General features: G+C 39.6%; 1 protein-coding gene across 1 annotated transcript; it reads right to left on the minus strand.

The window, feature by feature from the left end:
* Window positions 1-272: 272 nt before the first annotated feature.
* Window positions 273-24,457, minus strand: iqch (IQ motif containing H; the record flags this gene model as incomplete). Its single annotated transcript, XM_080027642.1, has 20 exons — window positions 273-356; window positions 507-615; window positions 1,099-1,160; window positions 1,670-1,792; window positions 3,039-3,197; window positions 6,347-6,633; window positions 6,883-7,003; window positions 11,745-11,933; window positions 12,067-12,339; window positions 13,222-13,394; window positions 13,487-13,570; window positions 14,496-14,562; window positions 16,381-16,926; window positions 17,067-17,254; window positions 17,878-17,947; window positions 19,508-19,627; window positions 19,833-19,917; window positions 20,082-20,179; window positions 20,289-20,411; window positions 24,407-24,457. The coding sequence occupies 20 exons, from the start codon at window positions 24,455-24,457 to the stop codon at window positions 273-275; spliced, it is 3,012 nt and encodes a 1,003-aa protein (XP_079883768.1).
* Between the last annotated feature and the right edge of the window lie 58 nt (window positions 24,458-24,515).

Genomic DNA, 24,515 nt, shown 5'->3' on the forward strand with positions numbered 1-24,515 from the left:
CATGCAGAGTTTGTGTGTCTTTAATAGCTTGTTATTTTCCAATATTTAATTATATTCAAGCAGTTCAAACAGATCACAAAACCATTTATTATAAATGGTTCATGACTGATTCTGACAAAGTAATTTCAGGCCTTTATTCGGGCTATATCTCTGGTTGACCACCATTGATTCATCTCCAGGGTTCATGAATTGACAGCGTAACTTGATATTAAAGCTGGCAAAGACAGGGAGATCTAACGAGAGTGAGGCAAGTTTATCAGTGAAGCCCTTCTTTACGTAGCAGGTTTATGCTCCACCGCTCTCATTCTGTGCTGAACAGTCATCTGCAGTACATCGTCTATATCCTTGATCAGCTCCTTCAAAAAAAGAAATTAAAATAAATAAATGACTTCCCTTTTTTTCATGTCCGCAAGTTTCAAAAGCATTTGTGGATGACCAGAGAGTCACAGAATAGGCAAGATTCATTATATAGATGAGGAGAGATCGTTAGGTCATTAACATGGTACCTTAAAATTGGTTTCTCCTTGCGTCTGTGAGGCTGATATGTCCTGATGAATGACTGACAGATTCTGAGCAAAGGTCACGAGAGCTCCCTGGAGATCCTCTGAGATGGTTCTATTAACGACACCCCGAACAAACGAGTTTACTAATGTTCCCCGCGTTGCCGGCTCAGAAACAATCACCTTGTTCATCTGATGGCGGCGCAGCGGTTAAATGAAACTTTCAGCAGAAGACATGTTTAGTCTTTAGGGAGATGAGCACAGCGTGATTTAACTGTTACAGCACTGAGCAAGCTAAAGGATTCAAGTGATAAATATGTTAAATAACCCTCTGCTTAACAACTTCTAGAGTTTGTAACAACATTAACAAAGCCAGAGGTGGCATCTTAATCCTCTAAAATAATTGACTTTACTCTCAGTCTGGAGAGAGTCTTTCATCCACCTAATCCTCTACTGATTTTCCATGTGTTTGTTTATTGGAAGAGAGGGAAGTAAGGAAAAGCTGAATATGCTTGGATTCTTTCTCCATGGCATTGAACCCTGAATTTCATTCACACTGTCTGCATATATAAACTTGACGCAATTAGAAAATACCTACATCATTCCAAGGCTGCATCGCTCACTGCTGTCGTAAAGAGCGAAAACAGTGCCTTTCCTTTTCTGAAAATGAAAAGAAACAAACACACAGTGGATAGCTCCATCATCACTTTGTGTATATTCAAAGAGTACGTCAACTCCTTAGCAATATGAAACTGTTAAAACATTTAGGATTCTTGAGAGTCTAATACAAAAGGGTTTTGTGTGCTGTACAGATGTTTAAGCCCAGGCCGCTAAAGCAAATTGCTATTGCAATACTTGGATATATAAAATTGACTTGATTTGGTGTAGTTTGATAAAAAAATAAGTTAGAAATAGTAAGAACAGAAATAACTAAAATCATATTTTCTAACCTATGCATTCTTCTCCCTTGTCAAAATATGGCGACAACACTTCCCAGTAGGAGATTTCGGTGTTAATGCCTTAGAGGAGCCATAATGCAATGTTTTTTTTTTAATCTAGTAGTAGTCCTCTACAAGAGCTGTAAACAGACTCTGATGAGTAAAATCCATGGACTGAAAAAAGACGTACTGATAATATCAAGGCAAAAGAGTGAATTTTGAGTGTTTTACCTTCATGTTAAATCCTATGCCATGAGTCTTGCACATCTTAAAGAACACGGCATGGTATAACATGGAGAGGTTGGAGTGAAACAAGTGGCTACCAATGACTGCACAACGATTAACCACAGGAGGCTGAGAAGAAGAGCAAGGAAGCAAAACAAAGACAAATAATGTAAGTGTATGATTGTTGGCATTAGTCTTTCTATTAGTCTGAAACACGACAAAATAATACACTCTATTCTATTTGGGGCTTAGGAATAATAGGTGGTGGTGTGTGTTTGAAATGGGTAGCGTAGAGAAGGCTGAACCCCATACACATGTCCTTAGGGTCACTGTTTAGTTTGGGGAGTGTGCGTGATTAGTAAACATGATGAGTGTGGGGCACTGTGCACATGTGGTAAACTGTTGGGCCTTCCTTAATTAACTGCGGGGAGGAACAATTAATGTTTAGAAGACATGCCAAAAACAAGATGAGCTTAATTGTACGATGCCAATCAAAGAAAATACAGTTTTGGGACTGAATGTTAGCACCACTCAACGCATAATACATATGACCATTATAGAGGGGTTTCTGAGCATGGGAGCGTCATAAGCAACAGTAGAAAGGTTGATTACTTAAAAGTGGCAGGGCTCAAGAGGATAAAAATGTTTCTGGTGCTCAGGTACCTTTGGGACAGAAAAAGAGCAGGCCTAAGCCCCTGTGTGCTCAGGAGAGAGCCCATAACTCGCTGCGATGCCTGTGTGTTTGCAATTGTCAAACACAGGGCCCTCACACAACAATAAAAGTGTCCAAGAGGGATTTAATTGTGTTTGTAATATGCAAGCCCCTAATGATGGCCACTGCAAAAGCCATTAACCACCGTGGTGGCTCAACTGCTGTACTGAAGCACCAGGCCACCGACTAAATGAATGTTTGATAAAATAACACAATTCGCAGATTAACAAGCGTAAACTCGGGCATACTGCTAATAAAAGAACTCTATTGTTTAATGCCTGGCACCAGGTTGATGAGGTGTTCAAGCATGCATAGACATGCATAATGAAAACGGTATGAATTATTAATGTGTTGATTATTTAGGCTCATCTATCAAAATGATAATGAATTCAGCACTTAAACACCAATTGAGCTCAGTGCGTAATTACAGCATTTAGTTGTATTTAACAAATATGAAGAGCAAAACATTGATCTATCTTTGTGATTACTGTAGAGCTATAAGAATATCCTCTAATGTCTCATCTTGATTTAGAGCTGGCGATTGAGGAATTAAATTAACTACATAATTTAGGGAAAAACACAGTATGAATTTCAAATACAGCATAATATAATCAAATTAAATTTACATTTGAACAGTTATTATAAGAAAATATAGAAAGGTACTTTGGCTGCATTTTGGTGTTCACAGCATCTCTCTTTGATTGACATTGGCACTTCTAAACAGCCTGTACGGCAATTTAGGATTCCACCAGTCATCATCAGAAACATCTGGGTCATGGCCAGTTGGTTACTGTATGTGAGGTCCAGATCAATAGCCCACACCTGCAAATAAGACATCCAGAACTCTGTGTCACAGCAGAGAAAAACAGACACTATGAACTTAATTACCCCAATTTTAAACACAAAAATTACACATCAAAGTATTTCACCCACCGTTTCTTATAAAGAGAAGGGTCAGTACCTTTTAATCCCTACAATGTTATCCATGTTGAGAGGCAGGGGAAAAGGAAAAACACGGTTAATCGTGTGCCCTCCACAGATTTAAGTAATTCAGTTTTGAGAGACATGCACAAAGTCCGTCCATGTGTATTTTGGTTGCATTTGCCCTGGGCTAGTTTGTTTGGCTCAGGTTTGATGAGAAGCTAAGTTCAGATATGTATGGTAAATGGCATCATTATAAGTATATTAAGGGGTCAGGTATGGTCGTAGCCTTCTGCTTAAACAGGGCTAATTTTCCCAATAAGAACGTAATAGCTATGCCCTCTCTTCAAAAGTGGCAAATAAATCACCAGTGAAGGAGTTGTTAATAACTAAGTGGCAGTCGGCTGCCTCCTTTTGCTGTTCCTATTTGTCAAAGTAAACGCTCCTGCCACTGAATGCAAATCGCTGCCTGTCTGAACCCCACAGTCTCTGTAACCTGAGCACTTTATCTCCACTAACACATGGATATCTGAGCATGTACAGTAGTTCTCTCATAGGCTATGTTTTAGTCGTATTAAATTCAACTATAATATGAAACATGGGTCTCATGGGGCAACAACTAACAATATATTTTATTATCGATTCATCTGACAAACATTTTTTTTAATGAAATGTCAGAAAATTGTAAAAAGTACATATCCCATTTTCCATATAGTCATTAAATGTCTTCGATATGTCCACCTCACAGTCCGAAATGCAAAGATATGAAGCTTTAAATGATGTAAGATGAAATTAAATTTGCAGATCTTATTTTTTGTTTAAAAAATAATTCATCAGTTATCATAAATGTGGCCGATAATTTTTTTGCCAGTTAAATACTGTGTTTTCAACTCAAAAGTTCAGATAATTAAGCTCAGGAGAGGAAAGGTCAGGACATCGTTTTAAAAGGGGTCTGTCATACAAAACTTACTACGACACTTCAAATGAATTACCAGAAGAAATACCCCAAATAATATATTTAAATATGTAGAGAGACATTTTTTACAATGTTTTGAGGTAACTTGTGATCCAATTCATAAGCAAAAAATTTGCAAATTGCATAAAAGCTACATGAGACCAACGTAGAAAAAGAGGATATACAGTATATGCATCTAGTGTTATAACGGGACTTCAAAACAATCGCAAGCTCTGTAAAGTCCTGTTTAGTGACAGTTAACTAGTATGTAGTGGCTGCACTTGGCCACCCTTACTGTCAGAGTTACAGTTGTTAACACTGGATAGATGCCAGTCTTTATGCATCAGGTAAGTACATGGGCTGGAGGGATGGACACCCCCCGCCACGCCATTCACCCGACTCACTAAAAAAATCATACTCCAATGTCTCATTGTTGCTCTTAACAAAGCTGTGGGAAATTCAAGCCTGGATTGTACCTGTTTTCTATTGCCTTGCATTTTCATTAAAAACCCTGATGCTGCAGCTGGGGCCCCGCCGTTCCACAATGTGAGGAAAGACTGCAAGGGCACACATATGTGACCCACTTCTTCCCATCAAATAAAGTAGGCAGCTTTTAGCAACAGGTTTGAATCTAAATTGATGTTTAAATCCAGACAGGTTTGCCCATGTGGCTCTCCTCTGTCTGAGATCTGTGTGTGTGTGGGGAGATGGTTAAGAATCTGTCTTTAATGTTCCTGCCTCTATTCAAGCACAGTCTACCCTTATAGTCTACCCTTAATTATGCTATCAGCGCATCCGATTCAATTTAGGGTCAAAACCAGATGAAAATCAATTCTAAAGCTATCATTATATCATTCCATACCGTTAAAAAAAGGAGGAAGCTTCGGTCCATATGATAAATTTTAGAATAAAAAATTCCTGATTTCTAAATTAAAATTTAGAAAAAACAGTTTGACCCTATTTTACCCTAAAATGGATGCAAATCAGTACACGTCTTGATAAAAACACAGCTGACAAAAAAAAGATCTCTGTATTTTAAAAAGGGAACCAAGAAGAAGAATCTACTAAAATTAAAATTAAATTAAAATTAAAAATATTTAGAGATACAAATTGCATTGTCTGAAAACGGCTTTGCTCATATTGTGAGTTCACATCATATCCATAAGATACTACCCTCTAGTGGCTATCATGCCCTTGGCTAGTGTCTGATCCAAAAGCATTTTTTTTTGTACTGAAAATCCATTATGCATGCAAACATAAATAAAGCTTCAACAATGAAGAAAAGAGAGGAAAAAAGGGAAATGTATTGTATAAGAGGAAAATGTATTGTTATCTGATGATTTTTTTATGAAGGAAAAAGAAACCACATCTGAACCCATTCTGTGTCTTTGCTTGTACAATTTGTAAAAACCGCAAAGTTGTGCTTTAGAATGAAGGTTTTTGTATTTAATAGACCATATTATAAACAAGGAATTTCATTTTACAGCTCTGGATCAATACGCAGTCAATGAAGCCACATGTTAGGAGCAGAGGTTAAACCATCATAAACCAGCCCATTTCCAATATCATAAATCAAGGAGCTTTCAAGAAAACTTAATCCTGACAAATGAGTTAATGCTTCTATGAGGCTTCGCTGTAACAACGACGGACAGATTTCAGCAGACCGCTGCAGGTAAACAGCTAGGGGTTAAACACTGACAGGGCCCTCCCTGTGAAGCTGCCAAATCACTTTAGAGTGACCTATTGTCTGAAAGATAGGTGCCTCTGAATTTCTCGGCATCGTAAGGTTAAAGGGCAAGCCTTAAATGGTTGAATCAGTGTATCGACACAATAAGACCTGACAGTTTATTAGATGGCCTTGTGACACATTTGGTCCCTATGCCCACTGTTTGCCCTGCCTGTTTTCCAGATCCCAGGGGAGCAATAGGGGAGACACCTATCTGCTCATATGGATCCCTGATTCAGCCTAAAAATTTATCTCTTTCACCTATGTGGTGAAATAGAAAGCTTTGACACCCCGCCTTGAAGGAGCGTGGACCGTAATAATCGTGGCAGAATGAGCTAAGGCCTTCATTTGCCCTGCTGTGTCTCTCACCTTCTGCTCCCTGGTGTTGTGGTCCAGGAAGGTAGCTAGGTCCACAGAGACGTAACCAAGGATGAGGCGCTGTAAACAGGCCTGGCCCACACGCATGCAGATGGCGTGCAAGGTCTGTGGGTTCACAGAGGTCTGAGGAACAGTGTAGCCTATAGCTTGCAGTTGACAGGAGCCGTGAAGCTGGTCTCCCCAGGACAACATGGTGACCTCACCCCCGGGCTCCAGCAGCAGATCTACAGTCAGACACGTGACACTGTCTGAAGGGGGGTAGGCCTCCACCACACCGCCTGGACACAAAGTCAGAGTATATAGAAGGGTTACAGTTCAAAAATCAACAAAAAGTTACCAATAGTACAGCACCTGAAAACGCTCCCAGCAGCTGTTTAACAAGAGTAACATGAACATTATTTAATTTTGTCAGTTCAAGTAAGCAACATCTGGGACCTGGGACTGACATAGGAAATGACTGTTTGAATATTCCAAATGGCTGTATTTGCAGGTGAATAACATTCAGTGCCTCACAATCGGTATCTGACCTTGCCTGAGGAAGGTCTTCAGGAAGCAGGCCCAGGTGGGATAGTAGGAGGTTTTAGCAGGCCGGGCGTAACGGGCAAGCCACTCTGGGATCTCATCTAAATATCTGAGCAGCACAGACTCCTGCAAAAAAAAAAGTTAAGGTGCATAAATGAGGGATCTACTGAAAACAAGTTGCTGACAGATCTGAGGGCAACATTTATTTACAATTATCCATTACATGTCCTGGCTGTTTTTTTCACTTCTGTCACTTTATCAAAAAAAAATTCCGCAGGTCGACTACATTATTTGTAAATGCCCTTGTGTTATCCGGATGACTCCAGTGGCTGCTTGTTATCCTTGAGACCTTTGGTGGCTGCTTCAATTTCTGTGTGAGTGTCTGACGGATACCGCGGGAGGGTCTGTCTGTGAGTGACAGCCTATTATCAGAAGGCCTCAGGAGTCTAATGGCTTTAACTCACAGCCACAGAGACGGCACCTGCCCTCAATAACAACTCTCTCCACCGGGCAGCTGATGAATGTCTACGCTAACCCCATCTATCTGGGGATCAATCAGGGCTTGACTGAGGGGTCGATATCACTCTTGTTTCTGTAACTAGGAAATGCCATAATGGTTTCACCACTTAATTATGCTGTTAATTTCTAATTTTTGTTTTAAGTTGTCTCTTAAACAGTTTGGCAACTTGTGTACACCATTTTTTCTGACATATACGGTATATATATATACAGTCACTGATATAATTAAAGTACCAAATGCGATTACTAAATGTCCCTTTTATACCATACGTATATACTGTATTACATAACTAAAATTGAATGCTTATTTTGACGAGTATCAAGAGTTCAAGTTCTCTTTTAAATACAGGGTCCGTAATATAAAAACATGTATGACAATAACGCAGGAATTTCATTTGATGATACCCAATAATTTATGTGAAATCTGTCTGAAAGATGAGAACAATTCTAAATGGAAATAATGTCTTTGTTTCCTTCTATCCAGAGGGTTACTTTGTTTTGAGAATGTGCTGTCTGGCTTCACTGGAGACAGCACCGGAGATTATGCTGTTGGTATTCAAGTCATGTAACAGCCATCATCATATTCAAGTACTGTAAGAGGCGAGGTCAAATGCTACACAGTGATTCCCCCTACACAAACCATAAAGCACACAATGGTGCGGCAAAAAGTGTAAGGGAACGGTTGTCATTTTCAACGGAAGAGCAAGCTCACCCCAGGACTTTGCCTATGCAGTTCACAGAAACAGCAGGACAAGGAGAAAAGAAAGAGAGGTATTTTGCAATAAATTATTTGGATTTAAACTGCGTACAGTACCCTGTGATAGGATTCCAGCTTTGCTTGGTGTCCACATAAAGCCGAGCAATCTGGCCATGAATAAAATAGACGTTGCCCTGCCTCTTTGATTGCTATTTCATCTGTCCATTACATAGTGAAACAAATGAAAGGCTACAGTAGGTCTGGGGTAAAGGGTGATATAATCTGACAAGTCATACATTTTGCTATGAATATTAATTTGCAGAAATGGTGTTCCACCGTAGTTTTAACCTGAAACTACTACAGCCCATTATTCATTTCATGTGTGACCATCAATGACACATGAAGTTACTCTCTCACAGTATTTTCATCCCTGGTTGAATTTAGCCTCTTAGTACAAGGGCAGCAACATCTTCCCCACTTACAGACAACACACAAAAGAGGACCGATAACCTTCATATAAATCATTGAACACACAAAAAAGGCACTTATAAAAGGTGAACAACAGAAAGTTGTGTTTTCAAGTCTCATTACTGTAATTCAGGTTAACTATGTTAGGGCAGAACATTAAACATTAAACAACTCCTCCGTGTTATCACAGACTGCACAATATGTATACAGAAAACATCTGTATAAAATGTCACTGTACCTCTTCTGTGGTAGTGACTATCAAATGACCCATTTCAATGACAAACTTAACCTAAATAAGGTGTTGCTCAAGATCTGTTTGTACACAGCATGCCAAAAAGGAATAATCCATCTGTTGACGCTATTAGGTGTAATTTTTACCCTCTTGTGCCTAATGATCCATATGCAAGCTGTGTGAGCGCTTTATGTGTGCGTACGTGTGTGTGTATGTGTGTGTGTGTGTGTGTGTGTGTGTGTGTGTGTGTGTGTGTGTGTGTGTGTGTGTGTGTGTGTGTGTGTGTGTGTGTGTGTGTGTGTGTGTGGCCCCCTTCAGGCATTGCATGGGTGCAGATCTACATGTCTTTAACCTCTCTCTGTGTAAATGTTAAGAGATGCCTGGAGGGCTGGGATAATGTACTGGAGGCTGTGGGCCGCACAATATTCAAAGAAACACATACTATCTGCTAAACCTCTATCTATACCACCCCCCCCCCTCCTTCTAGTTGTATGCTTTCAGGCTTTTCTTTGCATAGCCAGAGGGGATCTGATTGTTGGTATTGTTCTCAAAGACCACATGGCATTTTTGTGAATCAGGCTTCTTCATGCTGTGCCCTTCAGAACAAGCAATAATTAAAAAAACATGCACAATGTCTGTGTACACTTAGGCCAAGAATCCTCTCTAATCCCTCTCTTCTTTCAAAGCGATTAGAAAGGGTATGAGACATTAAGTTGTAAAACATAATTGTACAATATAAATTTCCATCATTGCTTATTTGTTATTTTTTGGTAGACAATAATCTTGGTGAAGAACTGTTAAATTATGAATTCATATTTAAAATGCTTCATTTGATCATTTGTCCTTCATTAATAATGCATTGAATTGCTACTTTTTTAGTACGTTTTTCTCATAAACATAGCTTTAAACATCTATTGTTGAAATGCCGAATGCATATTTTCAGAATGTGAGTATGTATGTATCCTATTCACTAGCTGTCACTCCCATTGCAATAATTTCAGTAAAGTGCTACGTTAATGAGTGTGATATCTCAAAATATACTGCCATGTTTAAATATCCATCTGCAGTTTCTGCTGTTAGGAGAGGATAGCGAGGAGATACACTGATATTAAATATTCATTTGTTTCCATCTAATCAACAGCATTGTTCTGTAATCTCTCAGCATATAGAGCCAAATTGCTATCTTCAATATACACAAGTACAACAGCAGAAGGATGATGTAATACATTTAAGGGGCTAATACATTATAGGGGGAAGCAATGTCACAACAAAAAAAACATGCAATGAGGAGCACAGGATGTGGGCTTTGCTTTGATTAAAAGAGCAAGGTGTAGAATAAAGGCCAGTTAAAGTGTTGTGTCCATATGGCCCAGAAGCCCTGAGGCTGTGGGCCTACACTGGGGGCCTCGGCACTCTTCCCTCTCCATGGGACCCCAGCTGGTGAAACAAACCCCATTTACTTTGCTGCACTGCCTCAGCCACCATTATGGACCTTGGCTGTGGCTCAGCCTCTCTCTGCCATAATTAACAGCACCGATGCCACAACAATTACAGCCCGCATAGCACATGAATCAGACTATGAACACTATGATTCAAAGAACGAGCTAATGGGAACAAAACAGAGCGAGCCATAAGAAGCTTTAGATGACTGCTGTTCTTTCGAACGGAATAAAAAGTAAAATCGTTGTGCTCCAAGCCCACAATCATTAGCAAGTAATTAGTTTACACAAAGCTCCCAGTTAAATGGCAAAATACGGTAATTAACACATGACAGAAAATCAAAGGCTACTTTGTAAGCATATGAGAAATGAGGGCCAAGGGTGTCAGAAGCTGTGTACGGATTACATCTACTAAATTAATGGTTTACCAATGATTAAATAAATTGTATTTGTTATGAAAAGGTCTGAGAGTGAATCTGAATACATTTGTTGCTGAAAAAGAAACATCTATATTATAATTACAATTACACATTTTTAACTTCAAACGTACAAAAATGTTGTCTTTACAAATGGCTCAGACCCATCCAATGGATGCTATGAACAGACAGAGATCGCTCAATGGTGTGATTTTAAAGTAGGAGATCAAGCCATCAACATCAGCTGCAATTAAGAATAGTGGTGTTTAGTGTAATTTGTACTTCAAAACATTTTTAAGACATTTGCAATACAATTTAAATCAACTTTAAATCTGTTCGACATTAATCTGCACAATAGTTTTATGAAAATGTAAACGCGTGAACAGCAAAATAAATAATCTCTGTACTATGGTTTAATTGTCACTGCCAGGTAAAGTTAATGAATAACTACTATTAGACAAGCCTAAATCAGTGTCACTGGTTGATTTGTTTGCTTCAGAGAAACAATAGTGGTTGTGGGCATAAACAGATATCTTATATATTGATTTAATGTTTTGTGGCTCTTGGGACGATGCTCAAAATACTGTACTACAGGGACCAACATTGGGACTATTACTTTAAGGCACTGGTTAAATGATGGCATCTCTCTGACCCCACTGTGACCTATGCTTTTGTTCCATCAATGAAATAAGTGAATCTCAACCTTTTTCGAGCCGTGTCCTCTCAACGAGGTCCATAATCTCCTTTATAATATCTAGCTGTTACTGTAAAGCTATCTGTTAAGTTGATACTGTGTTAACTTTAAATGGCCGATTCCTCATTAGTATGAGTGCAATAATAGCAGCTAATAATTTATATTATTATTGCACTTTGCTAAAACCAGTGTTTTAGAGAGAGCCATAAAAACAAGACATAATAGTAAAACACATCAATTTAGGGCAAAGTAATAAGGAAAAATAAATAAATACAGATTGAAATACAAAGCTAAAATTCAAGCAAATCTATTGAAACGTTGCATAAAATAGTGTAAAAAAAAGGGACTTTAATAAGTGGTCCTATAGTTTATGACGTAATCCTCTAAGTAACATCTCAATACCTGAATCCATGCTGTGTTCCATAGGACCGGACCATAGTGAACGTGTTCCTGCAGGGCCCAGTTAAAGCAGCGCAGATGGCACGCATCACAGTAGGCTGTGCCGCGGCCACCATTCTCAGAGTCCAGCTTGAAGAGCCAGCGCTGAACATCAAGGTTTTGAGTCATGAGCTCAGCCAGTGTTTCATGGAGCTACAGCAAGAGAGACACATGTGTGAATGACAATCTAAATAATATAAATAATAACAAGTACAAGTGAAAATGAGGCAATGATAACTGATGCTTTAATAATGGAATCTTGGTATTTGTGTTTTAGATTTCTGACCTGATTTAGCGAGTAGATGTCTCCTTGACCAGGTGGTACTTCTACGTCTGCCCCGGCAAAGATCCTCCTCCCTCCAGACTTGGTGCTGTAAAGCTGCGCGATAGCTGGTTCTGGAGCCAGGATTGGCACTCCTAGCTCATCGGCCACTGCCAGGTCGTCCACATGGGCAACTCCACCCACAATATAGGTCTGCTTCCCCTGGATCAGGTTCCTGACGCGCTTCAGGGTACGGGGACTGTACTTCAGCAGCGTGGACAGGCACATGTTTCGGTTCTGGAAGAGAAGAGGGGGGGGGGGGGGGAGTATTAAGACGGAGCTAAGAGCAAAGAGCTCTACGCGTGTCTTCCTTGACCTGATTTATCACTGTGTACACACAACAGATCTATTATTGTAATAGCCAGCAGGGTTTTGACCTCTCCAGTATTTCAGCAGGTTGAATTGATAAAAAGCTGCCTGTGGGAGGCCTCCCCAATCCTTCACATCTTTAATGTGTGCTAGCAATGAGCTCCTTGGGAATATAACTAATTACTTCACATCTGTATTTATTTGATCCACATGGAATTATCCCTTCTGTCACAGGCAGAATGTGCTGCCAGCCATGGGTAGCAGTGATTCATCTCGGCAACACGCCTGGCACAGTTTAACAACAAAACAGCAGGAAAATCAATAGAAATAAAATAAATGAAGAAGACCATGTCATGTTGCACTTTCAATCTACTGAAGGGGGATGTAAAAGATAGATTGAATGCCTTGATGAAAAAAAAATTAAAATCAGATTATGTTTCTTGAAAGTGAAGCATTTAGATGGAATGATCAGTTGAATAAAACCCACCAATATGGAATTTTATAATTTACTGAACACTAGCTAGGAACTCTAAATGTTTTTGAATTATGCATAATTGAATATAGTTCAAATGTGTTTACTAAAAAAATTAAAATTATTAAACAGAGTGAAGCTCTCTCAATACAACAGTAGAGTAATAATCTCCTCTGGTACCCTCTAGAGGAGAATTCACAAACTACATATGCTTGTTGCATCCTTACAATACGAAACAAATGATTTCTCAGTCAATTATGAGATCCTGTTGATGCATTGCTATTTTTTTTTCTTTAAAGTTAATTTTTTTGATAAAATATGAATGCGATTGACCTTACTGGGAAATAATCAACAGCCTCCGGTGTGAGGATTATACATCGTCTGAGGAAAGATGAGGCATGGGTATCATCTTCGTCTGTGGCTTCATCAGTCCCCAGGAGGCTGGTGTAGTAGTCCAAGACGTCATACCCCAGATGCCGTGGACATATGTAGATAACCTCCACATTTTTGTCTAAAAATATACAAATAGGACTTGTACTTCTAAAGCATAAACAGAAAGTCAATGTGTATTTATGTGGCGCTGAGCCAGTGAATAGCTCCTACCTCTTATATCACACAGTCTGCTTATTTGGACGTTCTGGAGGATGTCAAATCCCCTCAAGTTCTGTCGCTGGCTGTGAGAGTATCCTGTCAGAGCAGGGTCACAAAAATATGACTTTCAAAAGACTTCGTATCATCTTTAATTGGCTTTATTACAAATCTGTATCTCTGTACAAATACTCTCAGATGGTGGGGTAGGTAAGTCTAAGCACACAGTGGTGCAATCTGATGATTCATTTAGCCTAATAACTAGCAGGTGCAGTGTCTGGGAGTCCTGTTGCACCATGTCCAGCTACCACTGAGCCACATCCATCGGTACCCTCCAGGATTTTACTCAATGTCTGTCTGGATTTCTGCCTGAGAGAGAATCCTCAACTGAATCAAGGTAATTAAATGATTGGATTCATGCTAATTAACAACAATGGGGTTCAACTTTCTAATTATCCTTGCTCACACAGCACTCTCTGTAGCCACCCCAAGTGCAAATAAAGCATTCCATCTGCTAGTAATTAGGCTTAATAATTTTAGACAATCGCTCAATGATTTATAATGCACATGCCTGATTACAGTCTAATGTGAGTGCCACGGTGAAATTGGAACAAGAACGGATCACAGCCCGCACTCTGTCTATTGCAAAAACATAGCAGATTCCTCCTCTTTTAAGTGTTTTTTTTCTTTCTTTTTAGCAGAGCAACAAAATAAGACCTTTGTGTCAATCGCAAATATTCAACATAATGGCTTTTCACTTGCTTAATCTGCAAATTAAATGGCGATTGAGACTAAATTGTTCAGTTCCCCGGCATAGGGACTGTCATCATCCTGTGAGTGCTTTCCTGCAGAGAGTCATTTAAACGAGACAGAGTGCCTCCACCAGGGCCAGAGACTGAGGCAGTGGTGAGACTGACGTGTGTGTGTGTGTGTGTGTGTGTGTGTGTGTGTGTGTGTGTGTGTGTGTGTGTGTGTGTGTGTGTGTGTGTGTGTGTGCGCATGCGCAGCAGGCAGAGAAAGCTACCTAATGAAGGGATGTGGATAATGGTCCTCTTGGAGGTCTGGATGTGTGTCCAGTTGGCTGCCAGATGCTGGGGATGGAGAAAAGGAGTTATCAGAGAGGTGACTGCTAAAGAGTGTGCGCGCGCACACACACACACACACACACACACACACACACACACACACACACACACACACACACACACACACACACACACACACACACACAAATCATCACATCACTGCATAGCTCTAAAAACACATCAAGCCAATATCTCTCTGGGCTAACAGAAGCAAGCCAAGCATAAAACGCCACCTTAATTAAATTAAGCGTTTACTTTAGAAACATCTTCTCACAATTAATTCAATCAGCAAGGTACATGATGCTACTGCCAGGGGAAGATTTGCAAGCTTAATTAACAGGGTATGAATGTTCAAAGAATGTCTAAAGAGTGAGAACATATACTTAGTGCATGTATACACACACAGCGATGTTAAAACTAAATGAACTTGTCGGCACTAATTAATATTGTGTCAGTGCTCTAAAAGATGTTCAGCCCAGATGACAGCCCAGACATGACATCTATGCTGAATGGGATAAACATGTACAGAGCATTATACATCTTGGTAAATTGTGCTGTCATGCTGCTCTCTTGAAGAGCTAAATAGAAATACTTTTTATTTATTTTCTTTAGGTTCTTCTATGGCAGAAAGAAGTTTTAAAATATTTGAGTCATTGAGCATAAAATGAAATATCAGGTAATGCAGTGAATTGGTCTTCTATAACGCAAAGAAAAAAATCTTGAATCCATAAGATAAGTATCATTTCCATTTTAAAGTGAGATTTAATTCCATTGCATTAAATCTGTTTTGGCATGATTTGTATTTAAAAAATGTCACTGCCTTTACAGTCATTTCAGGTGCAAAACAAGAATTTTCCCTTTACAATCTTCATTAAATCTTCATTAAAAATAATTAATATCGCAACAACACCTTTTTAATAAGGCATCATTACATGTTACATGTAACATGTTCCTCATGATCCATTTAGATGGTCAGATCTAAATGGATAGGGTACCTTTACCCTCCCCCCTCGATATCTCACCCTCATAATCACTGTTTCTCCATCTGTCATCTTTTGCTGTTATGTGGCTTAAGTTTAACTTAGTTCATCTGTCTCACTCTCTCTTTCTCGTTCCCCTCTCTTCATCTCACTCCTTTGCTTCTCTTTGTCGTTCTACCCTGCTCATCCGTCTCACTGCTCCTCTCTGCTGTTCTGTGTTTCTGCTCATCTCAAACCACAAGTACTAAAGCAGGGCAATTTAGTTAAAGTGACATACCATGATAAATTAGCCCGCATTCTTATTGACATGGAATCATCATAACTTTTATAAAAATGTACTCAGAGGAGTAGAGACTCTTGGCCCCTCTGAAAGGATGTTGTTCAAACACAGATATTTAATGGCTCTCTGTAAAACACAGAAGCTTATGACTGGATGGGAAATTAATTAGTTGACGTGTATGAACATCATTTTCCTTTTAGGGAAAAATACACATTAATAATATACGTAAAAATAAAAATTTCTTATTTGAATCCAGTAAAGCGGTTATATTTGGATTATGAAGTATAATAAAAAATTAGGAGGAATAATAAAAATGTTATAATAATAAAATAAAATAAACACTCAGATGGAACAATGAACATCCAAATATGGAATTTGTCTTATGCAATTTAATTTAAAAGCACTGAATAAACATAGTAAAAGTCTTACTCTAATTTTGAGAAATCAGGAAGAGAGGGATACAAAGGAAATTTCTGAAAATGTGAGAGCTATGTTAAATAATCAAATAAGAGAGTAAGAGAGAGGGAGAACAAGAGAGAAAGCACACAGTATAAGCAACATCACCTGGGCTCTGCTGCGGTAATTCTCCAGCTGTCTGAAACGCCTGGCCTGCAGGGCGTTCCGGACACGACGCATCTGAGAGTGCATCAACCATGAGATGGCGATGGTTCCTGCCGCCCACTTGCGCCGACAGTGGCGCAGGTAGGCTGTCCGGGCTATGTAGCGCCTCCAGTAGGACTGGATGTGGATGGCAGCCGCCTCCACGCCCCCCACTCCCTTGTAGCGCTGACCTGCGCGTGAGACCAGACTCAATACCTCCTCCTGGTTCTCAAGCACTGAGAGGAGGCTGATCACTGGAGGAGCCTGCCTCAAACCATTATCCAACTCATGGACAAAATCCACCAGCCGTTCCCCGCTCACTTTGGCCAGAGGCACAGCAAAGTCTCTGAGCAGCTTCTCCAGGGGATCCAGAACATCCACCACATTGCTCCAGCACAAGCCGAAGCTCTGCTTGAAGTGACAGAAATCTGTCGCCATTGGGTTGATCCGTCCCTTTATGATGGTAAAGGGGTATTTACTGGTGTTTACAGGAGCCTGCACAGGTAGATTCTACGGAACGCAGGCAAACAAATAATGGGATTAAACTAGACCTTAACAATACTCATTAAGGAATTGAAATATTGTCTTTGATCACTGTCTTTTTTTCAAATTATCGTAATAAATGTTTTAAACTATAACACTATTTTTACCTGAGGGTTGTTAAAGGTAAGTTCATTGGTGCCTTGTATATCACAGCTGTGGTCCATGCTCTTGGAATTTGCGGATGGCGGCGGTGCCTTGGTGGTCAAAAGGGGTGTGCATTCTGTGTCTATTCTTTCACAGTCGGATTCAGGTTCTGTTTCAAATTTGACCTGCTTGTGACACCTGCACTTTGAGCCTAAAGATACAAATAGACGCTTTAAGTGATTAATAATCGGTGGCAACCAGTTATCACTGTCAAATCAAGTGGCAGCTGGCTCCACAATAACAGTCATGGAAGGCAATGAAAACAATGGGAGAATACAAAATGCATAATTTATATTATTGTAGCATAAGGTTGTCTACCAAAGCATTAAAGACCACACAGGAAATGTTACAATATCATAATGTACTTTTTCCATTGGAAATAATAAATGTTGTTAAATTAATAAAATGTAATGGAAAAGCACTGACATATTTTCAACGCATCCTCTCTTGGGTGAAGAGAAACAGCCTTGTGCTTGATCAACATACGAAGCAAACTTCTGTTGTGCACTAAGGAAAATTAAATATAAATTATAATAAGTCATGCATAAAAATGTCAGACTAGGCAAAATAAAAAACAAGTAGGGAAACCGAATGTTAAGTTAACAAAGTATAAAAATTCAAAATAATGTAATGTAACTAAATTATAATTAGTTTCCACTGAATATAAAACAGTGGTCTGATCAAAGTGGCAGAAAGATCTAACAAACACCAACTGACACACAATCATTGTTTGTCTGGAGTATAATGGCGGTGGGTATTGAAGAGTAGGTTTACCCGTGCTGATGTCTTCTTCTTGCACTGCCATGTTTACCACAGGCCCGGTGATTATTCTGTGATGTTTTGCCTAAACAGAACATGTTAATGAGATTAGAGTTCCTAGATCCAGCACAGATAAAATCAAAGCAACACTAGAACCTGGTCCAGTATTTTCTGGTTGCCCACAGTAAGAATAGCCAAGCCCTAGCTTCATCAGTCCTGGGATAAGAATTTCTGTATTTATTTAGAGTCAAAGTAAAGATCAATCTTAAAAGTAAAAAGCAATTCTGTTCTGCTATATATATATATACTTTTTTAATATACACTATAATCAAAGTATACTTAATTGCCCAGTTTAATATAAGCAGATTCAAGTGTCTCATAACTCAGCAAACACAACGTTTGTGCTGCTGATCCTACAGACTTGTCACCTTATGTCTTCTCTTTCGTTTTCCTCAGACCACTGAGCTCTCTGACAGACCACAGGTAGTAGCCAGGTGCTGGGAGAACCAACCCTCAAAGGCACACATCTGTTTCAGATGGGGTTGGGAAAAAGGTGGCACCTTTTGTAAAATTGCGAAAATGCAAAAAAGCTTGTTTCCTGGCATGGGTATGGAGTGGAGAAGAGCTGGCCTGAGTTTCAGGAGGAGGCAGCAGGCAGGGAGCCATTGGTTAGCAGTTGGGGAAGCTACGGCTGTCTTATTGGCATGCTGGACCAGGTACCCACTTCTGTCCTGAGACAGCTGTAAACCAGTAGCCCATAGCGCAGCAATCAGGCGCCTGTTTCTTTAGAAGAATGCTGATGTGCTGCAATCTGCTGCTTTCCGCATTCTGCAGCCAGCACCTCAGTCTCTCCTATATCAGAGTGACAGTCTTGGCCACTATTTCTCTTGTCAGGTATATATGTTTCCAAAACCATATTGGAAAAAGTAGGCGTATAAAATACACCTTAAACTAATGCCGACCTTTGCAAAGATTAATCTGTTTGCTGTGACAAGTGCTGGCTGTCATCACCGAGCCAAGTGACCTTTACAGTATGTCACTGTCTCTCGAAGCACGGAACTCGAAGCATCTATTAATGCAGATGTGTTCCATCACTCTTCACTCCACCGTAAAGTGTTGGGCTACATTAAGGGAGTTAGTATCAGAGAAAGGAACAATAATATCCAATTCATCTCAGTTGTTGCAGAAACCCTTAGTAATGTTTCCCGTGGCATGTGCTGTATGTTACAATCAGACTAAGGACACAGGAATACAATTCTCACTGTACGATGCAAATAATTAGAGGACATTATATTATTCTGGTTATAGTTTATTATTAAAGTTATATAAGTCTTTTCCAGCAGTGAGACTGAAGTATGATGAGAAAATCTGCTCAGTAAGGAAAGCCAAAATACCACATTTCCAAAACAAATAAAAACTTCAAATTTTACTGGGTGTACTGTTTCACAAAGCCAAAATTGAATTAACTGTAAACCACTCCATGATTGTCATGTGTTTTACTCAATCTGACAACAGTACATAATCATCGGAGGAAGAATTAACCATCATGTCGACTCCATTTGAAAGGTTCGAGGGCAGAACCATAATAATACTCCCAATCTACAGATACATTTATATAATCTACATTTTTAGCCAGATAACTTACTGTAGATGTGCTCCTCTGGTGGATGTCAGGGAGTGAAATCCCAAATCTCTGGTGCATAATGGTTCTGTTGTTTGGGTGAGTGGGATTATACAGCAAACGCATGGCTAATGCTGACCGTTGCTGAACGAGACACATAGAGGAAAAGTGTAAAGATGTAATGTAGAAACAGTAGCAGCAAAATTAAATATGTAAATGTATGCACATTTTTGCTAATCAGAAAAGTATCACTATGTTCTCTTTTGTCTCCTCTATTATTTGGAGCTTGTACTTAATATTATAATGGAAAAACGAAATAATTGATTTATTAACATCAATAATAAACTACCTTTTCCCCAGGTGAAAACTCTTGAAGATATTCAAATTCTTTCCTTTGAGGACGAACGTCTGGGAGACTCTCCAGAGTAGGTTTCCTGTTTAATGTGTCTGTTAATCAGGTTCATAATGCCATTCACCAAAACGTATGCAATTCTAAACATATTTCTTTGAAGTTCTAACTATCTGAGATGGCGAATGAAAGTGTCCCCATTTAAGAGATTTATTTAGGACTCACACATGTAAGCTTCTCTTTACTTACCAATTTGGGATCTGCACTGTGTCTTTTTGTAAGTCTTCAATGCTTGGAAGAACCAGCAGCTCCTTAGTGACTGTTTTCAGATAATCCTCCGCATGTTTCTATTTATTTGAAGAACATATATCTGTTTATAATTAAGCTGCCTGCCTTTGTCTGATGTAAATGTAATATTAGTGTCATCAGTGCTAATTATGCATGAAGCATCCTTACCCTGATGCTACTCTCTGTCTTGCAGATGGCAGTGTCCAAAGCTTGAACGTCCAGTGCTTCCCCCCTATCATTTTTTGTGATTTTCCCAAGGCCACATTTGAGTTGTCTCAAGTCATCTTGAACCTGTAATAAACACAGTTATTTATTTGGTTTAAATACTGTGGATATAACTGGCATATTAACAGACAACAACCAAGCCCTATAGGCTACATGGCCGAGATCTCACAGACTTTCACAAGGCATACAGTTTACCTTATTGGGGTAATGCTAGGTGAGTCAATCTAGGAAAAAAAAGGGCTTAACCCCAAAAAAATTGATACAAAAGGTTTTTCAATGGATTCCAGTAGTATTTGGTGTGCTGAATAACATACTAAAAGTCTACCAAAATCTACCCCCCAGAAAGCCCTCATTTCCAAGATGGCGGCCGAAATGGCGGCAGGGAGCTTGAAATGGCTATATCTCAAATTGAAAAACTGTTGCAAAGGAATTTTCAACTGATTTTGGTACCTCTGGACATGCTTACAAACATACTAAAAATCTAGGAAAATACACCTTCCGGAAAGGCTTAATTTTCAAGATGGCGTCCAAAATGGTGGCCGGCCAAGCTTAAAATGGCTATATATCTCAATAGAAAAAGATTATTCGAATGATTTTTAACTTGATTCTGGTACCTGCAAAATATGCTTATGAACATACTAACAATCTAGGAAAATATACCTCCCAGAAAGGCTTCATTTTCATAATGGCGTCCAAAATGGCGGCCGGGAGCGTAGAATGGCTATATCTCAAATGGAAAATGTTACAAAAGAATGTCAACTGATTCTGGTACCTCTATACATTAATAAAGTGCGACAAATCTAGGTAAATATAACTGCTAGAAAGGCATCATTTTCAAAATGACTGCCTGTAAGCTTACATTGGTTAAATGGTTCAAATTGGTTACTATTCAAACTAGAAAGGTGGTGTTGTTGTTGAATAACATAAATGCCACACTTATTGTGGTCTTTATTCATCATCATCTTCGGGCTCCTCTGGAAGAAACTTGTTAAGTGGATTGTCACATTCCTTAAGTTGACATGGTCCACAGACAGTAGTACAAGGTAGTCCATATTTTCTGCAAGAACAGCGGAGTGTCTTGCAGGCAGTGGTACAGTTACAATGAATGACCTTCAAGAGACTGTCTGGAGCAACATTCGTTGTTGACATGAGTGGGACAAATCTATTGTCCTGCAGGCTCCACCCCCAGTTCAGGGCATCCATACCATCTTCTGTTCCCATCCAGACCATGACCTGGTAGTACGCTCTACGATTCAGTTGGTGGCAGACGTTCAGGCGTTACAGTTGATGAAGCTGAGACAACCTTCTTGCTGAAAATGTTATATCGCATTGCTGCAAGGGAATCTGTGCACTTTCCACCAAAGAGGACAGCCATTACTTGGCACCCAAGGTCATCAATCACCTCTGTGGTCTGGTTTGGGACAATGAATGCATTGGCACAAGATCGAAGGACGGGATCCCCTTTTACAAGCTTCTGGAAAGCAGTCTTTTTGCAAACCCCGAAGATCCGAGAAGTTGTGTCACAGCCAGTGAGAGCATGGATGAACATCAACTGAGAACACACATCATGTCCAAGTACTTCTTTTAAATGGTTTACGGCATACACTTTAAAACTGCCATCAGCTTTTGACTTGTCTGATCTGAAATATACGCCCTTACTATCTCTCTGTGCATAGTGAAGTAGTAAGACAAGGAGATCTGTATCTTCTCCAATCAGCGTAGTGGTGTGAAGAAGAGATGATTCCACTGCGGCCCTTACGATGTCTACATCAGCATCTCCAATTGAATTGACCACAGTGCAACCACTTTCTTTCAGTTCATCGCTTATCATTTGGATCAGCCTTTGTTTATTCAGATCTCTTGACATGAACTCCTCCTTCTTACCTGAGAACTCTGTCTCAGCAGTGAAGTTGACAATGGGATGAATATTGTTTCCTCTTCTTTGATGTGTGTTGTCTTTAATGGATGGCCCATCACCATAGCCATCGAACACAATGGTTGTAGCTGAGCCATAATGTTGGATGGTGAAGTCTGCATATGACTGCACAATTTTACTATAGCTTTGTCCGTGCTTCCATGGTATTCGGTGAAGGAGTGAACCTCCATCAAGAACATAATGATCTGTTTCTGGTACAGAATCTAGGATTGCATCACTTGCATGATCACAGATTGCGTGCGCAAGTTGTGGTTTATCAGCCTTGCGGAAGATGTTTCCAGCTTCAAAGAGGGCAGGAGGGAAAGGACTGAGTTCGTAACGCATAACCTCCTCCAATGATAGCTCTCCAGTTTGGGAGACAATCAGGAAACGTTGAAAAAGAAGTGCAAAATCAATTGTTCGATCAGGAGCAACCTTGATAGACGATTTTTGTCCAAGGGTTATGGCTTTATCCTTTCTACTAAATGAGAACGTGAATGCAGGCTGTCCAATCATTTTGTGCATGATATTGCGTCCAACAGAGTCATAATCATGCACGTTCACTCCGTCCTCAGCAACAACACCTGTAACAACATTCCTTAAAGAAGAGTCTGGAGAGAAAGGTGACCATATAGCAAGTTTTGAAGTGATCTTCTCCAGGTCAGCAGCATCCCTTTTCATCCTTGCCTCTGTTGAGTCCTTGTGCTGTTCTGATGTTGTGTATGTCTGGTTTGTGAACTCCTGCATTGCGGTGTTGTACTGTGATGTTATGCACTTTGACATGGTCCAAAGGGCTCTCTGATTGTCAGTCATTCCACTTCCATGCGTCTTCAATGACCTCATCAATGTCGTCTCGATGACAAGATCTGAGCTGAAGCCTTCCACATCAACAACGTTAACGGGCAGGATATCCCCGGTTCATTCTAGCCGTAAAGCCACAGGGCTTTTCTGTGCGGCGGCTCACACTGGCGAGGTGTCACTGTGAATGACACCGTTACCCACCGTCACGGAGTTTCAACTGGCAACTCGCTATTTCGCTCACGCAAGGCTTTTGTGTTTCGATTTAACATCAGTCTTGGGCGAGTACTTTAACTTTATGCTGAATAAACCATTGCATTGCAATCGCTGAAAGCGAAAGTGTTTGGGTGGGGGCACAGAAGGGTTCGCTGCATTTACCACACAAGACACGGCGTGCGACACAATAATCAATTTATTACGATTATCTTGTTTTCATGATCGAGGGACGCCAAAATCGTAATCGAAATTGAATTTCAATTAATCGCCCAGCCCTCCCCTATACCATCAGGCAGTCATTTTGAAAATGACGCCTTTCTAGCAGTTATATTTACCTAGATTTGTCGCACTTTCTTAATGTATAGAGGTACCAGAATCAGTTGAAACATTCTTTTGTAACATTTTCCATTTGAGATATAGCCATTCTACGCTCCCGGCCGCCATTTTGGACACCATTATGAAAATGAAGCCTTTCTGGGAGGTATATTTTCCTAGATTGTTAGTATGGTCATAAGCATATTTGCAGGTACCAGAATCAAGTGAAAAATCATTTGAATAATATTTTTCTATTGAGATGTATAGCCATTTTAAGCTTGGCCAGCCACCATTTTGGACGCCATCTTGAAAATGAAGCCTTTCCGGAAGGTGTATTTTCCTAGATTTTTAGTATGTTTGTAAGCATGTCCAGAGGTACCAAAATCAGTTGAAAATTCCTTTGCAACATTTTTTCAATTTGAGATATAGCCATTTCAAGCTCCCCGCCGCCATTTCGGCCGCCATCTTGGAAATGAGGGCTTTCTGGGGGGTAGATTTTGGTAGACTTTTAGTATGTTATTCAGCACACCAAATACTACTGGAATCCATTGAAAAACCTTTTGTATCAATTTTTTTGGGGTTAAGCCCTTTTTTTCCCTAGATTGACTCACCTATAAAGATCTTCTACAAGACATTTTTACTATTACATCACTTTATTGTAGGTACCTAAATAATTACATCAACATACTTCAATGTAAAAACTTAGTTCAAACGTCAAAACAATTTTACACTTTTATACATATTAAGAAATAGCCTCTTTAATATAGTCTATGGATATAGCCAACGTTTTCCACGAAATATTCACCATTCACATTACCTGACACAAAACTGCTCCCAAATGATCTTCCTTTTCAAGTGTGTTCGACATTTTTTGTATAGGGTTTGATAAAATGCCACTAACATGTATCACAACATCATAATCATAA

Source organism: Ammodytes marinus (genome assembly GCF_949987685.1).
Source record: "Ammodytes marinus genome assembly, chromosome: 5".
NCBI classification, from domain to species: domain Eukaryota; kingdom Metazoa; phylum Chordata; class Actinopteri; order Uranoscopiformes; family Ammodytidae; genus Ammodytes; species Ammodytes marinus.